This window comes from Rhinolophus ferrumequinum, chromosome 8, assembly GCF_004115265.2.
Source record: "Rhinolophus ferrumequinum isolate MPI-CBG mRhiFer1 chromosome 8, mRhiFer1_v1.p, whole genome shotgun sequence".
In the NCBI taxonomy this organism is placed as follows: domain Eukaryota; kingdom Metazoa; phylum Chordata; class Mammalia; order Chiroptera; family Rhinolophidae; genus Rhinolophus; species Rhinolophus ferrumequinum.
Window position 1 is genome coordinate 16,186,296 of NC_046291.1, and position 25,765 is coordinate 16,212,060.

The 25,765-nt window shown below is 50.1% G+C and overlaps 2 protein-coding genes and 1 long non-coding RNA gene across 6 annotated transcripts; 1 reads left to right on the plus strand and 2 right to left on the minus strand.

Moving 5' to 3' along the window:
- Positions 1–340: 340 nt before the first annotated feature.
- DNAJB2 (DnaJ heat shock protein family (Hsp40) member B2) lies at positions 341–7,610 on the minus strand. 4 transcript variants are annotated; one of them, XR_004423728.1, is made up of 10 exons: positions 7,402–7,608; positions 7,024–7,117; positions 6,279–6,388; positions 5,157–5,210; positions 4,862–4,984; positions 4,044–4,136; positions 3,725–3,827; positions 3,482–3,552; positions 1,460–2,544; positions 341–1,251 (listed from the first exon to the last, which is right to left on the minus strand). XR_004423728.1 is itself a non-coding variant. In XM_033113035.1 (10 exons), the coding sequence occupies exons 2-10, from the start codon at positions 7,086–7,088 to the stop codon at positions 1,241–1,243; spliced, it is 837 nt and encodes a 278-aa protein (XP_032968926.1). In that variant the 5' UTR covers positions 7,089–7,117; positions 7,402–7,606; the 3' UTR covers positions 341–1,240. The 4 variants fall into 4 exon arrangements, 2 of the variants coding, with proteins under 2 accessions (XP_032968926.1, XP_032968925.1); XM_033113035.1 differs by having other exon boundaries at positions 2,338–2,544; positions 7,402–7,606; XR_004423729.1 differs by lacking the exon at positions 5,157–5,210 and having other exon boundaries at positions 7,402–7,610.
- LOC117026323 (uncharacterized) lies at positions 6,402–25,752 on the plus strand. The gene is made up of 3 exons (XR_004423730.1): positions 6,402–6,612; positions 6,914–6,962; positions 25,490–25,752. It is a non-coding gene; the product is annotated as an uncharacterized LOC117026323 (long non-coding RNA).
- LOC117026321 (tubulin alpha-8 chain-like) lies at positions 13,740–14,897 on the minus strand. Its single transcript, XM_033113033.1, has one exon. It carries the CDS (start codon positions 14,880–14,882, stop codon positions 13,764–13,766), a length of 1,119 nt encoding a protein of 372 aa, XP_032968924.1. The 5' UTR covers positions 14,883–14,897; the 3' UTR covers positions 13,740–13,763.
- Positions 25,753–25,765: the final 13 nt, after the last annotated feature.

A 25,765-nucleotide genomic window follows, 5' to 3' on the forward strand; every position in this document is an offset into this window, starting at 1 on the left:
TGGTCTCCACTGTTTCAGTCAAATCATACCTTAGTCTGGTCCTAGTTGTGTTGCAGAGTATTGGGTGGTGGGTCCCTGCGTAGGGAAACACAGCTGCCTAGGGAAAGCCATTGGTGGGACCCCAGGAGGCGAGGGCAGAAGAATGTGAGCAATTCTCGGGATTCCACAGGATACTTGGGGAGGGCAGCCTGGTCAAAGTGGGGACATCTGCTGTCAATGGGGAAAGCTTGCAACCAAACCTCTAGATGTTTGGGCAATAAAGAGGGGGGTGTCACCCACTGGTCCCATAGGTCATCCAGGCCTCCCTGGAAAGGAAGAACACTCCAACACAACACACCACCAAGCTCTCAAAACTCAGCTTTATTGAATTCCAGTGTTTCCCTCTGGTCTGAGCTCAGCCCAGCTGGCTTTGATAGGTCTCTGAGACACGATGTCACAGGGTCTGGCAACAACCTGGCTCCACCACTCCCCTCCCTGGCCAGTGGGCTCCCCAGGCAGGGAGGAGGAGAGGCAGCTCAGCTGTGTACTGGAGAGAGAATGGGCAGCAGGGTCAGAGGCCAAAGAAGCCATACAAGCAGCAACATGCCTGGAGCACCCATCTCATGCCAATCCTGGACAGACACACACACACACACACACACACACACACACACACACGGGAATGCCCTTTAATTCAAGCTCTCTGCTGGTCTAAGCCCATTACCCTGCTTAGTGATCCCACCCAGGCCTCAGACCCCAGTACTGCCCACAGGAAAAGAGCCTCTCCCAGATGCCACAGGACTTTAATCTGTACACTCTAACCCCGGCACTAACAAGAGGTGTCAGGGGAATGAAGCTCAGAACATTACCCCTTCATCCACATTCTCACCACCGCTGCCAGCGACAGACTAAATGATAAGAACTCCCCATCTCACAGCGAGCAACAGGCCAACATGGGTTGGAACTACTTGTCCCAAGATGCACAGCTCCATAACCACTCACTGCTTCCCTCAAGCAGAAATGGAAGGAGGGCGCATTGCATTCTGGGACATGTAGTCCATGAGAGACGACAGCAAACACCCAGGGAAGAGTTTACAGGCTAAGACTACCAACGCCTCCCACCCAGCCCCCACCCACCACCCAGGCCCAGCTCTAGCCCTGCACGGGTGAGGGACAGGAATGGAGGGTCCCCTCCCAGGGCACAGGGGAGAGCGCTGTCCTGTTGGAACTGTGCAGCAACTCTGGATCCTGGACATCCAGCTCAGAACACATCTGGGGAGAGAGCGGGGGCGGGTGACAGGAGAGAGGGTCAGCAGCAAGCCGTGGAGGATGGTGCCAAGCATGCAGACCTGGGCTAGCCCTGTGGCCTCTCCCTGTACCCTGATGCATGGTGAAGTAGGACGGGGCACAGTCCCCTCCTAGGCCTCCCTCCTGGGGCACCCTGGCCCTATCCCACCTCTCCAGGGTTGGCCAGCCTCACCTCTGCCTAGTCCCGAGGCCTGGGGCAGGCTGAGGCAGCAAGAGGAAGGGAGGAGGAGTGGGCTCCGGTTCCGAATCTGGACGGCCGAGAGGCTCCCGCCCCACCCAGCTAGCCTCCCCGGAAGACCTTATGGCCCTACCGGCCACAGCATCTTCCTCGACACACTGAGGCCTTCTCAGGGAAGGAAGAAGGGAGTTCTAGCCAGACGGCAGTGAAAGCAAGCGATGAGGCCCATGGGGAATTGCAGAGAGGAGAGAGTGAGGAAGAAACGGCACCAGAAGAGAAGCAACAGAGACAGTCAGAGCTCAACACTGCACAGAAACCAGGGTGGGGGGTGTCCACAGCTGGACAAGGAGAGCCAGAGATTCCCCAGTGTAGCTGCCAACTCAGGCTCAGAACCCCAGGCCAAGTCCTCCTTCCTTGACATCAGCAACAGGTGGCAGAAGACCTGGGCACAAAAGGACCTCCCCAAACCACTAATGCCCCTAATAAGAAGTGCATCCTGGTTCCTCAGGCCCTCCCACTGCCCTGAGGCCCCTGCCCTGGGCTTCACCAGGGACCTATCAGCTCAGCAGAGCAAAGCTTGAGTCCACACTGGAGTGCAGGGGACCTGGGGGGAACCTGCAGGGGAGGCATGGAGTTCAAGGGGCCACACACCTCTCCGCTCTCCTGACATGAGCAGGACCCCAGTCAACCCAAATTGGGGTGGGTTGGGCCTGGTGATCAGAGGATGAGGCAGCGAGAGGCCTTCTCCTCTAGGGTTGGGCTGGGTTTGGCTGTGTCACCCCTTGCACCCTCATGGGTCCCCTGCATGCCCAGATCTTGGAACTGGGCCTTGAGGGGCCCTTGTCGTCGTCGTCTCTGTGCCTCCCGCCCACCTGCTGGTTTCTTCCCAGCTGCCTCCATCTCTGACAGGCTGTAGGCCATGGCGAGCTGAAGGTCTTCGTCATCCTCAGAGAGGTCACTGTCAGAGGGGCGTGATGCAGGGGTCTGCCGCATCTGCATGCCCCCGGATCTGGAGGTGACAGACTGTTGCTGCTCGCGACGGCTCAGCTCCAAGCCTAGTGCCAGGTCATCTGGGACACCTGCAAGAGTCATGGCCACCATGAGGCCCTCTGACCCAGGCCAGAGAAATCCTGCCAGGCTGCCTCATGCAGCAACAACTCTGACCACTTCTAGTCCCTCCTTTGGAAATGGCACATAGGCATTTTGACACCTCATATCGTGGTTATGAGCACGGGCAGGTACTCAGCTCCAGCAGGTACGAGCTATTAGGTTGGTGCAAAGGTAACTGCAGCTTTTGCAATTAACCATTTAAACCGCAATTACTTTTGCATGAACCTAGTATCTCTTTGGGCAAGTTTTTCAACCTCCCATAGCCTCCCTTTCTTCATCTATAAAATGGAAATAATGAGAGTATTTACACTGTTAAATTGTTCCAATGATTAAATAAGACAGCATAGTGTTTCCAGGGTCAGCAGACATGAAAGGGTAGCCATGGTGACTACCCTGTACAGCGAGGCATGTGGGAAGAGTTCAGCTCTAGGACTCCTGCGTCCTGAGTTTCATTCCTGACTTTCCCACTTACTAAGCAGGACAGAGCCTTGGGCCTGGGGGATTAGGGCCTTGGAGCCTTGTCCAGCTGGGGGATTAGAGCCATTTAACTGTGCTGAGATGCAGCCACTTCAAATGAAAAACAGGGTGCACACAAACTGCCGTGCTTTCCCCCTGGCTGTTTGAACAATACAGGGGGTATGGTATGTGTGCAAGTGCTTTAAAAACGAAAGTGCTCTGCAAACTCCAGACACCCCACTAATGATGACGGTGATTAGCCAGCCCTCTCAATTCCCTGTCCTAGCCCCCTTCCCCATGATCACCGTCCTGGCTCCTGCTAGTCTGGCCTGTGGCTGCCATTCCCTCCATGCCCCAAGGGAGTTTAGACAGGAGCAGTTTGGGGAGGGAGCTTTGGGGCCTGGGGCTGGGGCCTCCTGCCAGGCACGGGGTGGCAGAGCTACTCCTTACCATTGATTGTGACTGACTTCAGCTGCCCATCCTCCTCCACTTCCACCCGTTCCTGCCCGTTCTCCATGATTCTGTGGGAGACAGCATAGGTCATCCAGTGGGCATGTCTGAGTCCTGCGGGCACTCATCCAGGCTCTGGGATGCCACAGTGAACAGGACAATCTGGGCGCTGCCCTCAACGGGCTGACTTTCTAGTTATCTGCAGCTCCCCTCCACCCAGTATGGTCTCAGAGCAGCCCTCACCTGCGTGTCGTGATGCGGCGTCCTTGGACAAAGGTGGTAGACATAGAAACAGAGCGAAAAGCACCGGCCCCAGGACTGAAGGAGAAAGATGAGGAGGAGAAATCTGGCATTGGGATAGAGGAGGAGGAAGAGAGGTTGTTAGATGGGCTGTAAGCAGCAGGCTGCAGTCACAATGGGCCAGGAACCTATGGGCTCAGTCCGCAGAGCTGCCCGGAGGCAGGGCTCCAGATGCACCAGAAAGAAGGCTTGGAAAAGCCACGAACTGAGATGAGGGGTTCCGAAACTCAGAGCTTGCAAAACGGGAAGGGACAGCACTTACCAGAGTGCCCAGGGAAGGAGGAAGAGAAGGTGAAGAAGGGGCCCGAGTGTCGGGATCCTCGGTTCTGAAGCTCTGAGAAGGGACCCAGGTCATCTACAACAAACAAGCAGATTCATCATCACCTGGTGAGGAGATTCCCCCAAAAATGTGCGAATCCTGCTTTTAAGTCTAAATATAAGCTGCTAAGCAAAGGGGTACATTTCTGATTTTTTTACTTTTCTGCTTGGACTTATTTACAAATTAAATTCCTTTTTAATATACGAAAAAATTCATTAGTAAATTCTGTCCACAATAAATAATAAAGGAAGGAGTGGGGAAGGCAAAGAGAGAAGACAGATAGCTCCTTCAGTCTAAGAAGACCAGCATGATATGATGTCAGGCAGACACTGCTCCACGTCTGGCCCTGCCATCTGCTTTGTGACCCGAAGCAAGTTATTTGAATGTGCCTGTTTTCTCATCTGCAAATGGGGATAAAATTATCTACCTCACAGGGTTCATATTAATCATTCCAAAAAATGGTATCTGTTGTTGGCAATGGCATTATTATTGTCACGTGATGCTTTGAATCTTGCTTTCATGGCTGTCATTGTTGAGGTCTAACAATGTGTTGTTGTTATTTAATAAGGCAAGTCTCTGAAGTGTCACTACAGGGTCACGTGAGTAGGCTCTGTCCCAGCTCACACTGGATCCACCCCCACAAAATCTTCATTCTGGAATTCTGCTTCCCTCTCAGCCTGCCCCCTGAGGGCCTCCCAGCTAACGGAGGGTGGGCGTGGAGGGGGAAGTCGACTAGTCAGAGGCCTCCTGGGTCAACTCACCAAAGAGCTCCGAAAAAGGGTCTCCACTCCCAAAGAACTCCCGGAAGACCTCCTCAGGGCTGCGGAAGGTGAAGGTGAAGCCAGGCCCACCACTGCCAGCTTCTGCCCGAGATGGGCCAGTTCCTGGAGGAAAGGCAGGATGAGGAGGGGGCTTAGGGCGTGCATCTTGCCAAAGCTAGGGGACCCCACCTAAGACATGGGTAGGAGCCCCAAAGAGAGCATCCGTTGTAAGAACCTGCCCTTCCTCTCTCCTCCCTGACCCACTTCTATCTCTAGGCCCCACCGCTCCACCTACCTGCTCCAGTTAGCCCTTCCCGGCCATAGCGGTCGTAGACCTCTCGCTTATGCTCTGGAAAGAGAGACTGGATCATTTCTCCCTCCCTCTGGGATGCCAGCCTCCCCTTCTGGGCTAAGACCCTCAGAGGCTGCCCAGAGATTGACACTTGGGGGACAGCACGGTACACAGGGAACACAGACTATAGGTTTTAGCAGTGGCTCAACCCTTCACACAGTGGCTCCTTCTCATCTGTAAAATGGACATGACAACAGCACCTATCTCAGGGTTGTTGCAAGGATGAAATGAGATAATCCACATAAACAGCTTAGCACAGTGCCTAACAGAGTAAGTGTTCCATAAATGTTAGCCAATTATTAATGTATTATTATTGATCAGGGCTTAGCCTAAATGTCACCTCCTCAGGGAAACCTTCTGGGATCACCGTAACAAAAATCAGTGCCCATTATTTCTTATCACATCCCCCTGCTACTTTTCTTTGGAATACTCCTGTCTATGTGTTAACTTGGTTAATGTCCATCTTCCCTGACCAGATGTAACAAACCCATCAGGACAAGAACAGTGCCTATTTTTCACTCCATTGTCCGCAGTACCAAACAAGGGCCCAGCAACACCAGCATTCACCAAAGATTTTTTGAATGAATACAAGACCTGGATTCATGGTCCAGGTCTGTGTGACCTTGAGCAAGTCACCTCTCCCAGCCTCAGTTTCCTTGCCTGTAAAATGGGGGTGATAAATCCTGCCTCACAAGATAACTGTGAAGACTCATGGAGATGATAACCACCACCACCTGGCACAGAGGAGGCTTGGCACACATTGGTTACCTGCCCTGCGTCCTTCTTTGTCAGGACCCATGCTGCAACTACCAGATCCTGGGGAGCAGACACTGAGCACAGGGGATGAGGAGAAGAATAAAAAGGTGCTTTGCACACAGTAGGTGCTCATTTGAAGCAAAAAGAGGAAAAAGTCCCAGAGTCCCTGTGGGAGGGGGGCACTTAAATGCCAGGTTGGAAAAGGCATGGAAGAGACTGGGGTGGTGGCAGCATGGCTTTGGGAAGGAGTGCAATGGGGCATGAAGTGGGGGCGACGGGTGATGCCTTGCCCTGACCCCTGGCCCTTACTGTCCGACAGCACTTCATATGCCTCGGCCACCTCCTTGAACTTCCTCTCAGCAAACTCTTTATTATCCGGGTTCTTGTCTGGATGCCACTGTAGCGCCTTCCGACGATACCTGCAGGAAGTGAGTTCAGAGGGTTGGGTCGGGACAAATGTGGTACTTCCCACTAGGGAACAGAATGACCCATTTTCCCATTAGCCAAGCACTGTCCTTTCACCACTCAGAGCCCAGTCCACGGCAGCTGCTGGAGCTGCCTCTGCTATGATGTTTAAATGGAATCCCTGTCTCCCCTCTGCAGCCAGTGCTAGGGCTACTTGTTTGTATGCGCAGATGATAACGTGAGCATGAGAAGGCCCCAGCCCTAACCCTCCCTGGGGATCTCTGGGGCTGGGGTTGCAAAGGTCGAGGGTGTATGTGGCCATGGACAGTACAGGGGCACTGGTCCTTTCTGGTCACACTGCCTGGGCAGTTTTGCACTGCATCCTGAGAAAGCCCTCACCTAGGGGCTGGGGGTGGGATAGGAGTGGAGAGGAGGGGAAGGGAGGGTTTACTGGAGAAGGGCACAGAGTGCAGCTCCCCTGAGAACTTCACTCTATGGACTTCCTCCTACTCATCCAGGGGTCTCTTTCCTCCCTGCAGGTGTCCAGGACCTGGTTCCCTCACACGGCCTCTGAAGGGCCCCATAATGGTGAGAGTGGGGATGGGGGTGGGGGGTGAAAGGCTTTGTGAAGCGCAGCGGAGGCACTTACGCCTTCTTGATGTCATCAGCGGACGCACTTCGCGGCACGTCTAGGATGTCGTAGTAGGATGCCATGGCAACTCGTCAGTAGGCTGGCGGGCTTCCTTGGGGGTGCAGGAGAGAAGGTCGAGTCAGGCAGAAAAACCCAAGCGCCCCTCCCTGGGGCTGGAGCCCCCTCCCAGGGGTGGCGGGAGGCGCTCCTGGGGGAAGCGGAGCCCACTGAGCTCTGCTTGCGGCGGTGACTAGGCTCGCCCGGGCAGCCTTATCGGCCCCCGCAGGTCGATGCCACCGACTATCTCGGTGCCCAGGCCCGGGGAGCCCTGGCGCAAACCCGTAACTCCGCAGCCCAGTCCGGGCCCCTCAGCCTGACGGGGCACCCTGTCCACACCTCCTCCGCCCGGAGTCCCTGGCTCCTGCGGCGCCCCGCCCCTGCCCCCCGCCGGGAACCGTCTGGCACCGGCTGTCCGGCTCGCGGCTGCTGCGTAGGACGCGCCCGGCCCAGCTGTGCGCGCAAGCATGCGTCAGCTGCTCGGAAACTACTAGAGAAACCCAGAGGAGGCCGGCTCGGCCAGTCACCCGGGGTGGGGGGGAAAGGAGGGGGGTGGGGGGGGAATGCTGCTGCAGGGGCTGCCGGGAGATGGGGGCGGAGCCGGCTATATTGGGCCTGCACCGGGACGACATCATTCCCAGCTGGGACTTGGGAGACAACGGCCGGCTCCATCCAGGCATGACGCACTCGCAAACAAACAAGCCACCCGGCTCCAGGTCCTTCTGTCGCTTTTCTATAAACAGGCTCGATGATTAATGGTTACTCACCCCTGAAGAAATCGCCACCTCAAGAACTTAGATTCTCCTCTGAGCTTAAATCCTCCCCTCCTCTTCCATATCCCAGCTCTAACCCCAGGTCCTCAAAAGAGGCTGCCCCTACTTAACTGAATAGGTCAGATCTGCCTCCGATAGCATCTCATAGCATCCTACAAATTAGCATTTATTTGTTTGATTATTTAATTGACGTTCACCTCCTCCACTAGAATATAAATTCCACAGGGCAGAGATTGTGTCTTTTTTTCCTACTGGAGTATTAGGGCAATGGTGGGGTTACAAAATAATCACTGATGATCAAATAATGAACAAATGCAAACCCCTTGTTGACTGTTTTGACACATTTAAGGAGATGGAGTTAAAGGGTAAAAGGAAGACAAAGAGTAAAGGAAATCCCTGGATTCAAGGTTTTTCTTCTCAAAGTGATCCTGAATAGAATTCTTCCACCTCAAAATGATTCCTGGGCTTAGGCCTCATGGGAGATTTAGCGAACCCTCCAGAATAGGCTCCTGTTTGATATCATCCAGGCCAATCCACCAAGTATTAATTGACCATCTTCTACATACTAGATGCTGCCACGTTGTAAAAAGAAGAACGTGGCCCAATCCCTGCCTCCCCAGAGCTCCAACTGGATAAGATACCAGTCCATTAATATAGCCCACTGGGAAACCTCCAGGCTTTGGAAACAATAGAGCAAGCTGGCACTACTGTGTGACTTGGGAAAACCTCTGAGGACTCAGTTTGTCCTCCCTACAAGTAACACCAGCGCTGTTTGAAAGTCAAGATGAGGCGTGGTTCGTAGTAGGTCTTAGCACAGATTCTCTCTGGCATCACAATTGGCCCAAGCAGTAATGGTTATGTGAGTCCAGAAGAGTGTTTTTAGACTGGGTGACCCAGAAATGCTTCACCAAAGAGAAGGGTTTGAGCCAGATATGAGAAAAGGGGGTGGTGTGCATTTGTCCAGTTTTCCTGGCTGCTCACAGTTGGAGCCTCCTGCCCACATTTGGGGAATTCCCATTGCGTAGGCCTTGATGGGTGGCCTGCCACAAAGCTCGGACGCTTGCTCTCCCAGACTTCTCGGCTCCAAGGGTGCAGGTAAAAGACATAATCTCTGCCAATCAGAAGCTCCCACTGGGACTTTGAATCTGGAGCAAGTCACAGAGAAGCTGGGGCAGTTGCAAATTCATTTCTGCAAGGGTGGTGATGGCGGCAGAGCCAGCGGCGGCCTCTAGTGTCTACAGGAGGAAATGTTAGCCTCGGTGCCTAGGTGGGAGGGGGTCTCGCTGCAGTGCGTAGAGGGGTCAGGGGACTTTTAAGCATGCTATCATGTGCCTGACCTTGACTATGGTGCTGGCTGCCCAGCTTACCTTGGTGCCTACCTGTTTGGCAGCCCTTGTATTGATTCTGTGTGCTACCCAATGTGTGTGTGTGTGTGTGTGTGTGTGTGTATGTGTGTGTGTGTGTAATTTGCCAGTTAGTTTCTGCTTTTTACAACAGGAGTCCTGACTGATCTTGGTATAAGAGGAAGGAATAGGTTAGGTTAGGTCACTCGAAAATCTTCTGTCTCTATCTTCTTTTATCTCCACAGACATTTGTCTAGCACCTACATGCATGAGTATGTGATATTATATTAAGAATAGGAACAGCAAGAGGTTTAAGTTCAGGTCCCTGTACTCAAGGAGATGAAAATCTGGGACATAGACAGCAGGGGGAAATTAATTGCATCTAACAAATGGTTAATTTTCTTTGTTCACAAAGAATTCCAACAAATTAATAAGACAAAAGAATGCCATTTTTTAAATGGGCAAAGGACACAGACAAGACACCTCAGAAAATATTGGCTTTTAAATATATGAAAAGATGTTTAATCTCCTAACAAGAGAATTATAAAGGAAAACTGCGACAAAATACTGTTTCACTTATCAGATGATTGACGAAGATCAAAAAGTTTAATACATCGTAGGGGCAAGGCTGTGGGCACAGGCACATACACTCGTAGAGGGAAGGAAATTTGGTATAAATTCTAAAGAGAGCAATATGAGGTATATCAAAATTAAAAGTACATAGCCTTTGACCAGCAATTCCACTTCTAATAATTTATGGTTGTACATATGTGCAAAGAAGTATGTACAAGGGTTGCAGCATTCTTTTCAATAGCAAAGAACTGGAATCAACCTCAATACTCATTAATAGCAGACTGGTTAAATAAGTGATGGAATGGAATCACAATGGAATACTATTCTGTCACCAGAAAGAATGGAGTACATTTACATGAACTGATATGGACCATCTTCTAGATTTACTAAGTGTAAAAACAGGTATAGAACAACGTGTATCTAAATGTACATACACACGTTAGTATATACGTGAATGTAGATGCGAATGTAGACGTATCTGGAAGGAAACGCTGACAAAAAAGGCAACAGTGGTGGCTGCCAAGAGGGAAACCAATGAAGGAGACATTTTCACTGTGTAGACTTATTTTTGCTGTTTGTAAATATCTTTGGTAGTTTTTGAATTCTGAAGGATGTGCACATACTAACTGTACAAACATATACAGAATTAAAATCTATTTGGGGAAATAGGATATTGGCAAGAAGCTAAGTGCTACCGTAAAAGGAAGTCCATGCCAAGTACCAAATGAGTGATAGAAACACAGAAAGTGCCAGGAGAATCTAGAGGAGGGAGAGCTGCCCAGGGTTGGGTGGGTTCTGGGTAACCATGACCTAAGCTGGAAGGAATGGCAACACTGAGACAAGCAGGGGGAGGTGACATTCCAGAAGGAGGGAATGGTGAGAACGCAACTCTGGAGGCAAGTATGTTCCTGACACATCAGAGGCGAGGGAATAAATGTGTCGAATGGATTCCATGGCTGGGAATCTGTCTCTTGCACCTGTCTGCAGAAGGTAATTGTAGCCTGGCTTTAGAAGCGTCAAGGATGAAAGCATTCCCCTGCACTGAGGGAGTGCCCAGGAGCCAGGCTGGGTGGCACTCCCAGCTGCCCCATGGAGCTCTGGATTGCCACTTCCCCACTCCCACACCTAGTCCAACCTAAGCCTGCTGGTCTCTACTAGCACAGTTTCTAGCTGGATAGCTTCTCGGGGTCTGAGAGGAGATGGCTCTATAGCTGCCCGGGGTGGGCTGGCTGGTACAGCAGACAGCAGGGCGGCCTGGCGGCCTCTCTGGATGCCCAGCCATTGAAGACTTACCTCCCTCTTGGCCTTCCCTGGTGGCCCCTCAAAAGGCCTCAGCTCCTATGAGATCGGGGGTGGGAGGAGGACTTTCCAGAGGGCACTTACAGCCCCAAAACGTGGCCCCAAAGATGCCTCTTCCCTCGTTCAGCTCAGAAGCTGGGTCGCTGCACCTCCCCAACACATGCCTTCCACCACAGTGCCTGGGCAGGGGAGTGTCACCCCCCTCCCTGCCTTCAAGGCACCTGAGTCATTCATTGTCTGGGCACTGGGAACTTGGCAGGCTCAGAAGAGGCGCTGTCCGGAGGGGTACCTAGAACTGCTGTGGGCAGGAGGGCAGTTCAAATGAGGAAGGGGAGGGCATCAGCATAAGTTTTGGCCCAGGCTGACCTGGGTTTCAATCTTTATTCTTCCCTTTACTAGCTGAGTAACTTTGGGCAAGTTACATAACTTCTCTGAGCATCAGTCACCACATATAAAATAGGCATTCATTTCACAAGTCTAGTCAACAAATATTGAGTATCTAATATATGTTGGGCAACATTCTGGTGCTGAGAGTAGAATAGTTCTTGTTCCCGTGAAGCTTCCAGTCCAATGGGTATAATTGTCTTTACCTCAGGATTAAAGAAGATAATATGGCTACAAGGGCCGGTGCATAGTAGATGCTCAATGAAAAGCAGCCATTTCTTGGGGTTTGAAGGGCTCCCAAAATAACCCCTCTTCCTTTGCCAAGTTTGAAACCAGTTGAGAGAAAGACACAGGAATCAAATAGAGATTTGGTCCATTTAGTGGAAAAATAAAATGGGTCTGAGGACATAGCTGAGCTAGTCAGCCAAAATGGGCTTCGAAATACTCCCTGTGAATTAAATTACCCCTTTCCCAGCACCCCCACACATACATATACACACAACTGCAGGCCCCTGTCTTCCTAGGACAGAGCTTCCCCTGTGAGCTTAAATTCTCAAATTAAAGTGGAGAATATTTGCTCTCTCTGGGCAAATGATTCCAAAATAGGAGGAGGGAACTGCTATGCTGGGCAGGCCCATTTTCTTCTCTTAACCCCCCACCATCCTGTTGCTTCTACTCCATCCACTACTTACTACAAAGTAATTATTGGGACACGTGTGACAGGGACAGGTGATTGGTCAGATGAGGAAAAGCAGGAGTCACTCCTTTTCCAGTGCTGATATGTGTTTTATTTGTCTGTTTTCTCTGAGATCCATTCCTCCACCTTCCCTACCCTGCTCTGTATCTCACAGGCTGCACCCCTTTTCTTCTAGGCCCTTTGCCAACTAGCTGCTGTCTAGGTTCAGCCAACCGGAGCTGCTGGCTGGAGATTGAGGGTGAGAAGAAGGGAGAAGCCAGGGTAATTCTCTCCTTCTCTCTAAATCAGGGGGCATCTCAGACCGTGGTTGTGTCCACTCCATGGCTCTGCATCTTGCCCAGTGTCCCTCCCTCCTTGGTCCCTGCTGCTCCCTCTGGGTAGCTCTGCTGTGGCTCTAGCTCCAAAGCTCTGCCATCACGATCTCATCCCTTGACCTACAGCCCTGGGGTGATAGCAGCTTCTTAGTGTTGCTGACCTTTGGGCTGCCTTCCCAGGCCTGCTGAGCCTGTGGCCTCTCGGGGTCTGAGAGGAGATGGCCCTACAGCTGCCCAGGGTGGGCTGGCTGGTACAGCAGACAGGAGGGCGGCCTGGCGGCCTCTCTGGATGCCCAGCCATGGAAGACTCACCTCTCTCTTGGCCTTCCCTGCTGGCCTCTCAAAAGGCCTCACCTCACCTCCTGTGAGATATCAGGGAAAGGGGAGACTGCAGGAAGGACAGAGTGGAAAGCAACACTGAGCACTGAATCTCTGTGAGGTTGGCTTGCCTAAATTTCCAATGGTTAAACTAGCCTTCCAGCCCAGCTGGGCTACGGAAAGTCCACGTACAAGGAGTTAAGGGGCAGCCATCTGGTTGGAAGTGGGGCTTGAAACTGTACTTGCATAATATGCGGCATAGGATTGAAAAAAGGGTCAATTGCCTGCTGAGGGTTGATGGAGCTTACTGGAGGAAGGAGACACCCACAACTGTCAGCCATTCTCCATTGTTGCTGCCACTGTGCTACTGTTCTGCCTTAATGCCAGTTTCTGAACTCGCCGAAGCCAAACCTCCTGCCTGAAGAAAACAAAACCCGAATCTACAGGATGAACACCAGCTATATCAGCTGTATCAGACTACTCGGAGGCACCTTCTGGCCTCACCAGGCTCTTGTTGCAGCCTGTGGGGCACGGACCTAACATCATCTCGCCTCCTGCCCCAGGGTTTCTCTGTTGACCCTGAAGCCCAAGTGTGTGCAACCCGGAAGTACAGAAGGGCTCATGCTTAATAGGGCGACATTTTAACCAACTGAAGAATGGAGCCAGTGCATAAATTCCCCCTCCCTCACCACCTCCCCTACTCTCTCACCCAAGCAGTGGTTCTGAGATGCCATTTATTCAGCTGCCTCTTCGCTAGGGTAAATTCTCGCTCCTTCCTTGCTTTACTTGGCCCCCATTCTGCTTCCTGGAATTGTACTCTTTATTGAAATCTAAAATCAGATCTGCTTTCTGGGGGAGTCTAGGCTAAGATACCAGCCTTTCTATCCCTCAGGAAGGAGAAGCCCTCCTCTCATGGTTTTTCCCAAGAGAAAAAGACATTTGTGAGACAATAAGGCCATAGCACCTTATTCAGCACAGACACAAAAGCATCCCCCTAGTATTAAACCCCCTCCTTCTCCCCCCTCCCCCCCACACTATCCACACCTAACTCCTCGTAATCCTTCTCCAGGGCAGCCATATCCTCCCGGGCCTCGGAGAACTCACCCTCCTCCATGCCCTCGCCCACATACCAATGCACAAACGCCCTCTTGGCATACATCAGGTCGAACTTGTGGTCCAGGCGGGCCCAGGCCTCGGCAATGGCGGTTGTGTTGCTCAGCATACACACAGCACGCTGCACCTTGGCCAGGTCACCCCCGGGCACCACAGTGGGCGGCTGGTAGTTGATCCCAACCTTGAAGCCCGTGGGACACCAGTCCACAAATTGAATGCTGCGCTTGGTCTTGATGGCAGCAATGGCGGCGTTGACATCCTTGGGCACCACGTCTCCACGGTACAGCAGGCAGCAGGCCATGTACTTGCCATGGCGGGGATCGCACTTCACCATCTGGTTGGCAGGCTCGAAGCAGGAATTGGTGATCTCGGCCACCGACAGCTGCTCGTGGTAGGCCTTCTCTGCAGAGATGACGGGCGCGTAGGTGGCCAGGGGGAAGTGGATGCGAGGGTAGGGCACCAGGTTGGTCTGGAACTCCGTCAGGTCCATGTTGAGGGCCCCGTCGAAGCGCAGGGAGGCTGTGATGGAAGAGACGATCTGGCTGATGAGGCGGTTGAGGTTGGTGTAGGTGGGGCGCTCGATGTCCAGGTTGCGACGGCAGATGTCATAGATGGCTTCGTTGTCCACCATGAAAGCACAGTCTGAGTGCTCCAGGGTGGTGTGGGTGGTCAGGATGGAGTTGTAGGGCTCGACCACGGCTGTGGACACCTGGGGGGCTGGGTAGATGGAGAACTCCAGCTTGGATTTCTTGCCGTAGTCAACAGAGAGCCGCTCCATCAAGAGCGAGGTGAAGCCAGAGCCGGTGCCGCCCCCAAAGCTGTGGAAGACCAGGAAGCCCTGAAGTCCTGTGCACTGGTCGGCCTCGCAAGTGAAGGCAAAGAGAAATGTGGGGTGTGAAGCACAGCTGACAAATGGGAAAGAACCAGCTTGTGCTGTTTCAAATTGCCCCAAAAGTTTCATAAAATCCTTGGAAGACTTTTCCAAGAGCACAACAGAGGTCCTCATGCGGTAGGCCCACTCTCTCTCCTCCTCGTCCCTCTTCCTCCCACACCTCCTGAGGTCTCTAACAGGCAGTCTCTTGAATCCCGTGACGTAGTCATTGTTATCATAACTCGACAGCTCCACCCAACTTCATACCTGTGTCCTCCTGATTCCACTTCAGACGTTTCTGCAGGGCTTCTCTCTGAGATCAACAATCTAGGAACTCAATCCCCATCCTTGGTAGAGGCCAAAGTCGATCTTGTAGCCCTGAACTGGCATTATTTGGATCCCTGTTTTTCACAGGCATCCAAATGTAGCCCACACCCCTACAATACAAGATGATATTCTGGGAGTGCTTCTGGACCCCCATAGCTTGGCCAGGAAGCCCATGGAAAGGTTTGCCCTGGTGGACACTCTGCCCAGCATTGGACCCGTTGCTATAAGAGAGAGAGAAGACAGCCAGCTCCACGCTGGAGCTTACGCTCTACCTGCCCGGATCAGAATGCAGGGCCCGGATCCTGTGTGTTTAAGACTTTTCCAAGAGCCTCTCTCCCAAAGGCTGACGTGGCCCTTCCCCATCTGGCCTCCAGACCACTTCACAACAGGAATCCAGAATCCCCTTTCCCCAGCCCTCAGCCCTCCTCTCACCAGCTCCTGAATCCGGTCCAGCGCCAGGTCGATGAGCTCCTTTCCAATGGTATAGTGGCCTCGGGCACACTTGCTGGCAGCATCTTCCTTGCCTGTGACGAGCAGCTCTGGATGGAAAAGTTGGTGGTATGTGCCCATCTGAACTTCATCTGTAATGAACAGAGTTTTAGGCCCCCTCCTCTTGCAGCCTGGTTCCCAGAGCCCCAAGGGACCCAGAAAGGGTGGGGTATCCAAGCCCCAAGTTCTACTCTGGAGGAGCTCCATTCGGGCTACTGTATTGCCCTTGACTGTAAGTGTTCTTCAATGAAAAAGAAAAGAATGTGGCGTGACCTGGAGACTCTGAAGCTGAGTGACAGTGGTTCTGCAGATCTGGAGTTCTAATTGGCAGTAGCAACTAGGAACCACAGACTCTAGTGTTCTCCTGTTGTAGAGAAAGACTTGCTGTGGTACCTGGGACAAGACCGTGGCACAGACTGGTCATCACTTACCAATCACGGTGGGCTCCAAATCCACAAACACTGCCCAGGGCATGTGCTTTGCAGCTTCAGTTTCACTAAAGAAGGTACTGAAAGAGTCGTCCTCTCCTCCGATCGTCTTGTCGCTGGGCATCTGCCCATGTGGTTGGATCCCCCATTCCAAGCAGTAGAGCTCCCTGCAGGCATTGCCCATCTGCACACCGACCTGCCTCACGTGGACTGAAATACATTCTCGCTGAGTGGGCAAAGGGCAGAGAACACGGTGAACAGAGAAAGCATATTAAGCCTGGACACGATTCCTGCCTTCCTTTCTTGAGTGGTTCTCCTGCTGAGGGCAAAGCTTCCTGGACTCTGCTGTCCTTGCCCTACTTCCTGTGTCTAAGTATTTACTGGTGGCACTGAGGACCAACAGGCATTGGCTCTGGGGGTTGGACCAAAACAGACTATGTGGGCAGTTCTAAGATTCCAGAGTCTTGCTCAGTGACTAAGCGTCTTAAGGAATGTTGAGGGGATCAAATGAGTCTGGCAGAGTAACCCCCCTCACATTCAGAAAGAAATTAAGGGCCACTGTTGAGGGAAGCAAGTGAGGTTTCATGGGTCAGAGATAAGGAAGAGGTATAGAAAAAGCAGAAAGAACTCTGGATTCTTGTTACAGCTAGAAATGCCGGCAAGGAAGGGAAAAGTGGGCTTGAAATGGATGTGCACGCACTGTTCTTTCCTCTCTAGGGTGTGCATGTGTCATGCAGGGTGTCATGCGGAGTCTCTAGTCCCGCTCCCTGCATAAGAACACAGGATATGGTGAGGCCAAAAAGGAACACCCACGGAGCCATGGATAGTGGAGTCATACCACTATAGTCTCGTGGCGGCTGGGTTGGAGAGGCAGGAAGCAGGAGCCACACGATCTGCAACCTGCTGTCTGCTTTTCTGCCAACCAACCTCACTTGCCAACTCAAGCCGCCGTGCTAACTGCAATCCACGCCTCTCTGCAATCCACAATCTGCACTTGCCAGCCACCATCCGCTGCTGGCGTTGCCACGGCAGTTATATTAGTGGCCAATGGCTAACCCATAACAGCTGACAGCCAACTAGTCACAGCTGATGGCCATCTACTACTCCAGCCAGCACCTTTCCATGTGAGGCCGAGAACCTGGAAACTGCTCTCCTGGCTCTGTCCCCACAGCATGGTTCTGGAACTAGGAAGAAAGGTCTTCCCCACGTGATTCAAGGCTGGCGGTCAACGAATTCTTGGCCCTGATGCAGGACCGGGATCACCTGCTTGGTCCTAGAAATGAGAAAGGTCAGTGTCCTTCCTGGGGAGCCCATGAGAATCAGGGAGGCGGCCCTCTCGCTTTGTCCCATTTATTGAGTCTCTACTATGCCGAACACTGTGCTGATCCTGGCTATCCATAACACCTAACACTTGGTGGCTGCCCTCCCGAAGCTGTGTAGGGAAAGGAGAGTTTCACACGTTAACAGATAGATGTGTGACAGTGGGGTAAGTGGGGCACCAGAATATGTCTCCCAGCTCTGCTTGAGAAGTAATTACCACAGACCTTAAAAACAAAACGAGCGCATTCATCGTGTTTCCCCAAACGGTAAGGCTTAGTAACGTGGAGGGTGCAGAATGATGTGAACTCTTCCACTGCTGGTAGAAGGCGCCAGTGGTACGTCTCTTTTGGAGAGTAATTTGGCAATGTCTAAGAAAGCTGAAGGTGTTTGTGCTCCACAGAGATTCTTACCCAGCTAAACAAGAAAACAGGTGCAAAAACTGTCATAGCACCGTAGCAATGGAAGCCAATTAAGTGTCCTTCAGCAGGAGAAAATGGTTAAAGAATGATTTGGAAGTGGAAATGAATGAAATACAAGGCAGAATCTTACCCCAAAAATTCTCACCAGAAAAAAAGCAAATTAAGAAGAATCATACAATATGATGCCATTTATGTAAATCTTTAACTTGTAAAATAATATGATGCATCATTTACAGATGAAGTTATATATTTACTATTTATCCTTATAATGTGTGTGTTGCAACAAAACTGAAGAAAGCAAGGGAAATAATATTATGACAGCATAGTTCAGTGTCACATAGTTGCTGGATGTATCATGATGATCACTTCTTTAGGTAAATAATTGTTGAATAACTGTGGTGTACCCCCATAATATAGTATTTCATGTTAGCTATATTTTTAATAAAAATCTTTTTTACAAAAAGGCAAGGGAAACTGTTAACACCAAATTTGGAGTAATGGTTCTCTCTGGTACAGGCGAATGCAGAGATGCTATTTCTTCAAGCGGGTAGCAGGCGTTCATTATATTATTCTTTATACTTTTTTGCATGTCTGAAATATTTCACAAATCTTTAACGAGGATGCTTCCTCCGTAAATTTAATAAGTCACTGACATTTTTATATGACATAAGGGCCTTGACTTCTTATGATTGTTAGATCACTGGGATTCATCCATAAATTATTTGTATCCCAGCCCTATTACTTCTCTACTTGCCTTGAGCAAGAGTCTTAACCTCTCTGTGGGTGTCCTCCCCTGTGACACGGGGGCGATAATAAGAGCCCCTTAAAAAAGGAGCCCCCTAGAATTCTTATGAGGATCAAATGAAAGAATGCACGCATGTTACCTGGCTCATTTTGTGACACGTGTTAGGGTGCCCCATACATGTTGGTCCCCCTACAGCTCCCCATCCCCCAATTCCTTCTGTCATAGTAAGAGAAGGCAATGAATTAAGGGGAGGGATTGAGGGACAAGGAGTTCAGAAATCCCCAGGTCCAGGAGGAAGGACTGACCCAACTCACCAGGGCTGACCTGGCGAGGCTAGTATCAGCTGCTGCACTTCCAAGCTTGCCCAGGCTCCCTCTACAAAGCCAGACACAGTCCTGGTCCCCCCAAATGCTGGCCCATGCCAAGCATCTCTGATCTCATGGGTATTCCTATGATGCTGGAAATGATGCCCCTTACGTTGGGGCAAAGAACTGAGCCCCTGGAGTCACACAGACTTGGCCTCAAAGCCCTGTTCCTCTATGACTTCAGACAAGTTACTTCACTTCAGTTGCTCTAGCTCCTTTTTCTCTTGACTGTAAAAATAATATAATCTCGTGCCTGAACCAGCAAGCTTTATCACTGTGAGTATATTGATTAGTTCCGATTTATTAAGCACTAGTTAGGTACCAATCACTGTGCTAAGTACTTCATATACATTATCTCATTTAATTTTCACAACAACCCCCTGAGGTGGGTATTTATATTAACCCATTTTACAAATAAGGAAACTGACTCTCAGAGAGGTTAAGCAACTAGCTCTTAACTGCTCTTCTGTCCCGCCTGGTGGGGAGACATGTTAAAGATATCAGATGAGCCCAAGCCCAGCCAATTCTCCATAAATGAGACCCCCCTTCCTCTCCCTCCTCCTTCTCTCTCTCCCCACTGACAATAACTGCCAATGGCAGGGCTATGAAGATGTGTCCCCACAGCTGGGAGGTGGGACCACAGTGAGTCTGCTATGGGGCCCAGGGTTTGTAGGAAAATGCGTACATCTTTCTGCTGCAGTCCTGCTTAGCCCACACTCCCTACCACTAAATGTAGAGGTTTTCAGCAGCCCTGCCTCGGAGCCCAGGCTCAGACCCCCATCCTGGTTACCATCGCCTGTCCTTCTCCACCTCCTGAGTACGCCCCACGTCCCAGCACACTTGGAGGTGCCGCACTCACATCTGTAAGGCTCCTTTCCCCTTCCCCACCACACCGACCTAGTCCGGTAAAACGTCTGTACTCCCAAAGGTCCCTCACACCACCCACCTGGGCCTACTGGGACTCTAACTTGCATGCACCCCACCCCTGCTCACCACGCTGCCTGGCTGGGCACTAGCTGGGGTCGTCTGTCTTTCTGTCTGCTGCTAGATGGAAGGTGGGGATGGGTCTGTGAGAGACCCACAGCTGCCAGCTTCCTTATCCTCTCTGGTCTGCTCTCAGGGTGGGAATGTTGCTAGAAACATCCCCAGGATGGCAGGCCTGTTGACTTGATTACCAGGCCTGGGCCCAAAGAGGGGAGCGAGTTGGAGTGTGGGTGGGAATACTAAGAGTCTGCAGTGAACCAGAAATAAGGAAAACGGGGGCAAGAGATCAACCTCAGGGCCTTCTGGTAGAAACTCAGACTATCATAGAACATAGGGAACTACCGCTTGGTTTGAGCCACGTCTCCAGCATTTAATATCTTGCCTCAGTTTTCTCATTTGTAGAATGGGGAAAAGTAGTATTGTAAGGGTTAAACAAGATAACATTTCCTAAGTGCTTAATCCAGAATTGCTGTTTTTCTCCACAGGGAAAGCAAGCTGATGAGCAGGGCTTGGGGCTATTTGTCAGTGTCTTTCCCTGTGTCAGTGCAAGTCATTGCTGGTCTAGCCTAGCCTGATTTCTCCACAAAAGGAGTTGCCTTATATGGAGAAATGGCCTTAGGCAAAATTATGAAATACAAAATGTTCATCTCTGGCATTTGTTCCTGCTTTGTAGTTCTTAAGGCAGGCTTCACCCCTTATCTCCTTTGAGTCCCTCAACAACTTTGTGAGGTAGGCAAGGCGGGGCCTCCATTCCCATGATGAAGAAAAGGAAGTTGAAGCCTCTTGTGTCTTACCCAAGGTTACATGGGTTTAATTAGTGGTAGGATTAAGATTCATTTGGGATTCAGGTTCAGTGCTTCTCCTTTGTCCCCGTGGCAGAGCTGTCATTGTCCCTCATCCCCCTCCTGTGTCTTTATTTCCTTCCTTCCCATCTTAACTTACATGGTCAGTGGTGATCACTCTCTTGTGTACCCCTAACTTCCTTGCCTCCCTCTAGCGTCAGCAGCCTTGTTTGACTAAACAACCCTGGTTAAACCCTAAACCCATTTCTTCACCAAGTCTGTGCCTATACTGACCCAGCTAAACAGTGGAAAAACCCAGAACCAAGCTGACAGATCTGACTTCAAATGCATGACCAGTCACATTAAATGGACCCTAATGCTGCCTGGAAACCACACTACATCTCTCCTGTCACTCTTCCAGATAGCAACCATGACCCAGAATAGAAATGCCAGATTTAGCACATAAAAGAATTTTACCTAGAAATCCTATCCAGGAAGTAATTGCTAATGTGAAATTTCAGTCACTGTGGCAAATGGTAGGGGTTATTTTGAGGTAGGGGTTTTATCAGAGTCTTTTCATCATATACTAGGCAGTGACCCAGAATATCAAGATGGTTAACTCTGGTTTTGGCTGTAGACTGGTCTTTTCTGTCTGGAAGTAAGAGGTCAAGATCCTCAGAGAGAAGACACTGCCAACCACCACTTCAAAGGTAAGGAAGCTCAGACTTCCACAGGGTTGATCCATGAGTTGAAGCCATAGACCTCAGGAATTGTCATCCAGAGGAATTATTATCCAGATGGAGGGATTTGGGGCCCAGAGGGCTCACTGGGCCCAAAACTCTTTTGTCCAGCTCTTCAAGTTCCCCCAACTGGTCTTCAACATTGGGCATCTCAGAATCAACCTAGACATCACCCACTCTGAAAAGAAAATTATCCTAAAGGCAGGTGCGGGGAGGCTCTTATGTAAAACAGAATAGAGAGACTGAGGTTTTAAAAGCATGTTAATGTATCTAAGTTATAAAATGAGGGGCAATCAATACTCTGAATTCCTTCAACAAATATTTATTGAACATCTGCTATGTGCCAAACACTGTTCCAGGTACCAGGGACACAGCGGTGCTCAAAAAAGTGCATGCTCTTAAGGAACTGACATTTTCATGAGGAGATACATAATGAATAAAGCAGATAATTTCAGATCGCAATAGGCACGTGAAGAAAACAAAACAGGATAATGGCACAGAAAGAGATGGGAGGTGGGGGGGGGCTAAAACTGAGAGGGAGCAGCTCTCTAAAAAGGTACTATTTAAACAGAGACTGAATCAAAAGGTGTCAGCCATGGCAAGATCTGGATAAGAGTGATCCAGGCAGAGAGAATAGAGAGTGCAAAGTTTCCTAAGTAGGAGCGAGCCCCATGTGCTCAAGAAAATAGAATAAGGAAGGGAGCTATATGAGATCACGTCGGTAAAGGAGCCTTGGGAGGAGAGGGGCTTTTATTACAAGTGCAAAGGGGGGAGGTTAAGCAAGCATGATTGCTTAGTTTGTGTTTCAGAGAGAGTATTGCAGCTGCTGTGTGGAGAATACATTATAGGGGTTCAAGAGTAGAAGCAGGAAGTTGGTTAGGAGGCTACTGTCAGCACCCAGAAATGAGGGGGTGGGAGCTTGGACTACAGTAGGGATGAAGGGAAGTAGCTGGTTCCAAGTAATGGGACATGCCAAAGTGGGATGGGCCTTACCTGCCCCTGCCTTCACTTCTTTGCTGGCAGGGTCCTGATTTGGTTTAATTACTCACCCTTCCACTTGCTCAAGGAAGATGGCCTTTGCTCAGATCTATGGGTATAAGATAGTCTAAACCATTCATGGTAATTCTATTCCCTCCTTCTAGTGACTCAAAAAAGTGGTGCTCAAAAAAGTACATGTAGGCATGGGGTTTGTGAGATATAAGCGGAAGTCTGGTTTAAGGAAAGGTTTTTCTCTCTGATAAAGAGATGTGGGAGGAAACCCTCTTTTCCTGCCTTAGGACAGTGTCATATGAAGACATGATACTTGGAGATGCTTGCAGCCATCTTATGATTATGAGGGAAGATGTCACCAGAACCATGGAGGATTCCAGAGCAGAAAGCTGGAAATACTGGAGTTATTGGTGACAGCACTAAATCAACCCTGGAATCGTCCTACACTCAGATTTGTTGTGGGATAATAAATATTCTCAGTGTTTAAGCCACTGTTAGTGAAACTTTCCATTATTTGCAGCCAAAAAAAATTCAAACTGGGTGGCTGGATGGCTCAGTTGGTCAGAGCACAAGCTCTTAACAACAAGGTTGTGGGTTCGATTCCCACAGGGCATGGTGGGCTGCGCCCCCTTCACCTAAGACTGAAAATGGCGGCTGGACTTGGAGCTGAGCTGCGCCCTCCTCAACTAGATTAAAGGCCAATGACTTGACTTGGAGCTGATGGGCCCTGGAAAAACACACTGTTCCCCAATATTCCCCAATTGAAAAAAAATGCCTAAAGTGTGGTGTGTAGGGAAAAAAATTCTAACTAAGAAAAGAGGAGGAGGAGTGAGGGAAAGAGAGGAATGCAGGATGAGCCTAGGTTTTTAACTTAAGCATGTGGTTGGGAGGCGATACTGTTCCTGAGACTCAGAAGCCTAGGACAGAAACAGGATTGGCAGTGAGTAGGGTCAGGGTAGGATGTGGAAAGTTCCACTCCTGAATGCGTTATATTTGAGGTGTCTAACAGGCTTTCAAGTGGAGATGTCAAGAAGGCGAATAGTCGTGTGAGTCTGAAGTTCAGAGGAAAGGTCCCAAATGGAGACACACATCTGAGAGTTATCAGCGTATTGCTTTCTCATGATTCCTTTCTTTCACTATGGTTTGGAAATGTATATACTCTAACTCTGTTCCTTTTTGAATAACTCTAGAAATATTACAAAAACTTTTTACTAAGGACATTAAAAAATTTTCCCAAAGTGGAGATAATATAATAAAACACCGTATACTCAGATCACCCACCTTCAACAATTGCTCCTCAGGCAGAAAAACAAAGAAAAGAGAGAGCCTGAGACTGAGCTAGGGGGAACACCCTTAGAAGCCAGCCATCAAAAACCACCAAGAAGGAGTGGCCAGAACAAAAAACGGGGGTGGGGAGGGCTGGGGAGGGGATGTCATTAAAGCCAAGAAGGAAGTGTTTCAAGGAGGATCACCTATGTCGACCACTGCTGAGAGGCTGAGAAAGGTGAAGATAGAGATGTGACCTTTGGCTTTGACAACTGGAGGTCACCAGAGACCTTGGCAAGAGGATCTCAGTGAAGCATGGGAACCAAGCCTGCAGGGAGACTGGGGAGGAGAGAGAAGACATGGAGATATCCCTTTAGAAAGGTTGTGCTGTGAGAAGGAAGACAGCTGGTAGACGCTCCAGCCTGGAAAAACAGGAGGATGTGCATCAAGGCTCAGCTCCACTTCTCCCAGTACAACTAGTGGAGTCATTTGAAACTTTGAGGGCCTTGCCGCACTGCTCCAAGATGAAGGTGTGAGATTCCGGGAAAGGGCTGGAAAAGATGGAGATAACAATGGGCAAAGGGAAGAGGGAGAGAAATCCAAAGGGTGGCCTGCTGGACACCCATGTAGGGTAGATGAATTAAGTGGTTATTTAATGGGAGGAGTGAAGAATTGCCTGGAATCATCTTCTAGATTCTGTATGTGTATGTGAATGTCTAAAAGCTTTCAATCTGTTCATATGAACTGTTACCTGCACACCCACCCAGACCTTGTAGCTCTGATTCAGCGGCTTCTGTATATATCCTGAGGACACACACACACACACTCAGAAGCAGAGCCTGTATCCCACTAACACGCCTTGGGCACTTCTCTCTGCACCTTTGTCCTCTCCATTTTCCAGAAGGCCTACTCAGGGGTTGTAAACTCCTTGCTACAGGGGCCAGGGTAACATAAATGTGTAAGGTGGGCTGAGTATATGATATTAAATGACAACAAACACTCATCACCTGTGTCAGGGAGACACAGAGTGGTGAGAACTGAGTGAACCTGAGCCGGTTGTTGTCCATTCTAAGAAGATAGCCACTACCCAGCTCCATTTGTTGCCCTATTGGTTTCCTGTTGCTGCTGAAACAAATTGTTGCAAACTTCTTAGCTTAAAACAACACAGATTATTTTATAGTTCTGGAGATTGGAAGTCCAAAATTGGTCTTACCGGGCTAAACTCAAGATGTTGGCAGGGTTGCCTCCTTCTAGAGACTCTAGAGAAGAATCTGTTCCTCACTTTTCCCATCTTCTAGAGGCTGCCCGTATGCCTGACTCATTGCTCTCTTCCATCTTGAAAGCCACCAATCACATCACTCTGACTCTGCGTCTGCTCTCTGCTTCCCTGACTCTGACCCGCCGGCCTTCCTCTTCCATTTATAAGAACCCTTGTGATTACATTGGGCCCACCCAGAAAATCCAGAATTATCTCATCTCAAGATCTTTACCTTAATCACATCTGCAAAGCTTTTTTCCCAGAACATACATAGTCACAGGTTCTGGGGATTAGAATGTGGACATCTTTGGGGGGCGGGGGGCCTATTATTCTGCCTACCATTGTTGCCAAATGGGAATGCAGGCCTACTTTAGCCAGACCTTCCAGTTCTTTTCAGTAAAAGCTAGAAATCTGCATTTTTATATGACCGTGAAGAAAAAGTTAACATAGCAGGCCTGAGATTACTATCCTTAGAAAGGCCTGCTTGCAAGGTTGGCCCTTGGCTGGCATCTGGGAACTTGGCTCTTGGAGTATTCCCAATCAGCAGTTAACAAACAGTGATGGTTCACTGTGCCTAGACTGTTTGTGTAAATAATATGGTTTATGTTGAACACCTGCTTTTCTTCTAGGAGTCTGGAATTTTGGTATGTGCAACGCAGAGGTGCCTATGTGACCAGCCCCCAATAAGACGTTGGGTACTGTGTGTCTAATGGACTTCCTTTGGCAGAAACACTGCAGGGAAATGTTGCTCCATTTTCATTCTGAAGGAGGAACACACTCTGTAAGCCCTTGTGGGAGGGAGAGGGCATAGATTCCTCTAGACTCCCCATGTGTCTTTTCCCTTTACCATCCAGCGGTGTATCCTTCCTATATCGCTGTAATAAACCTTAGTTATGAGTACAACT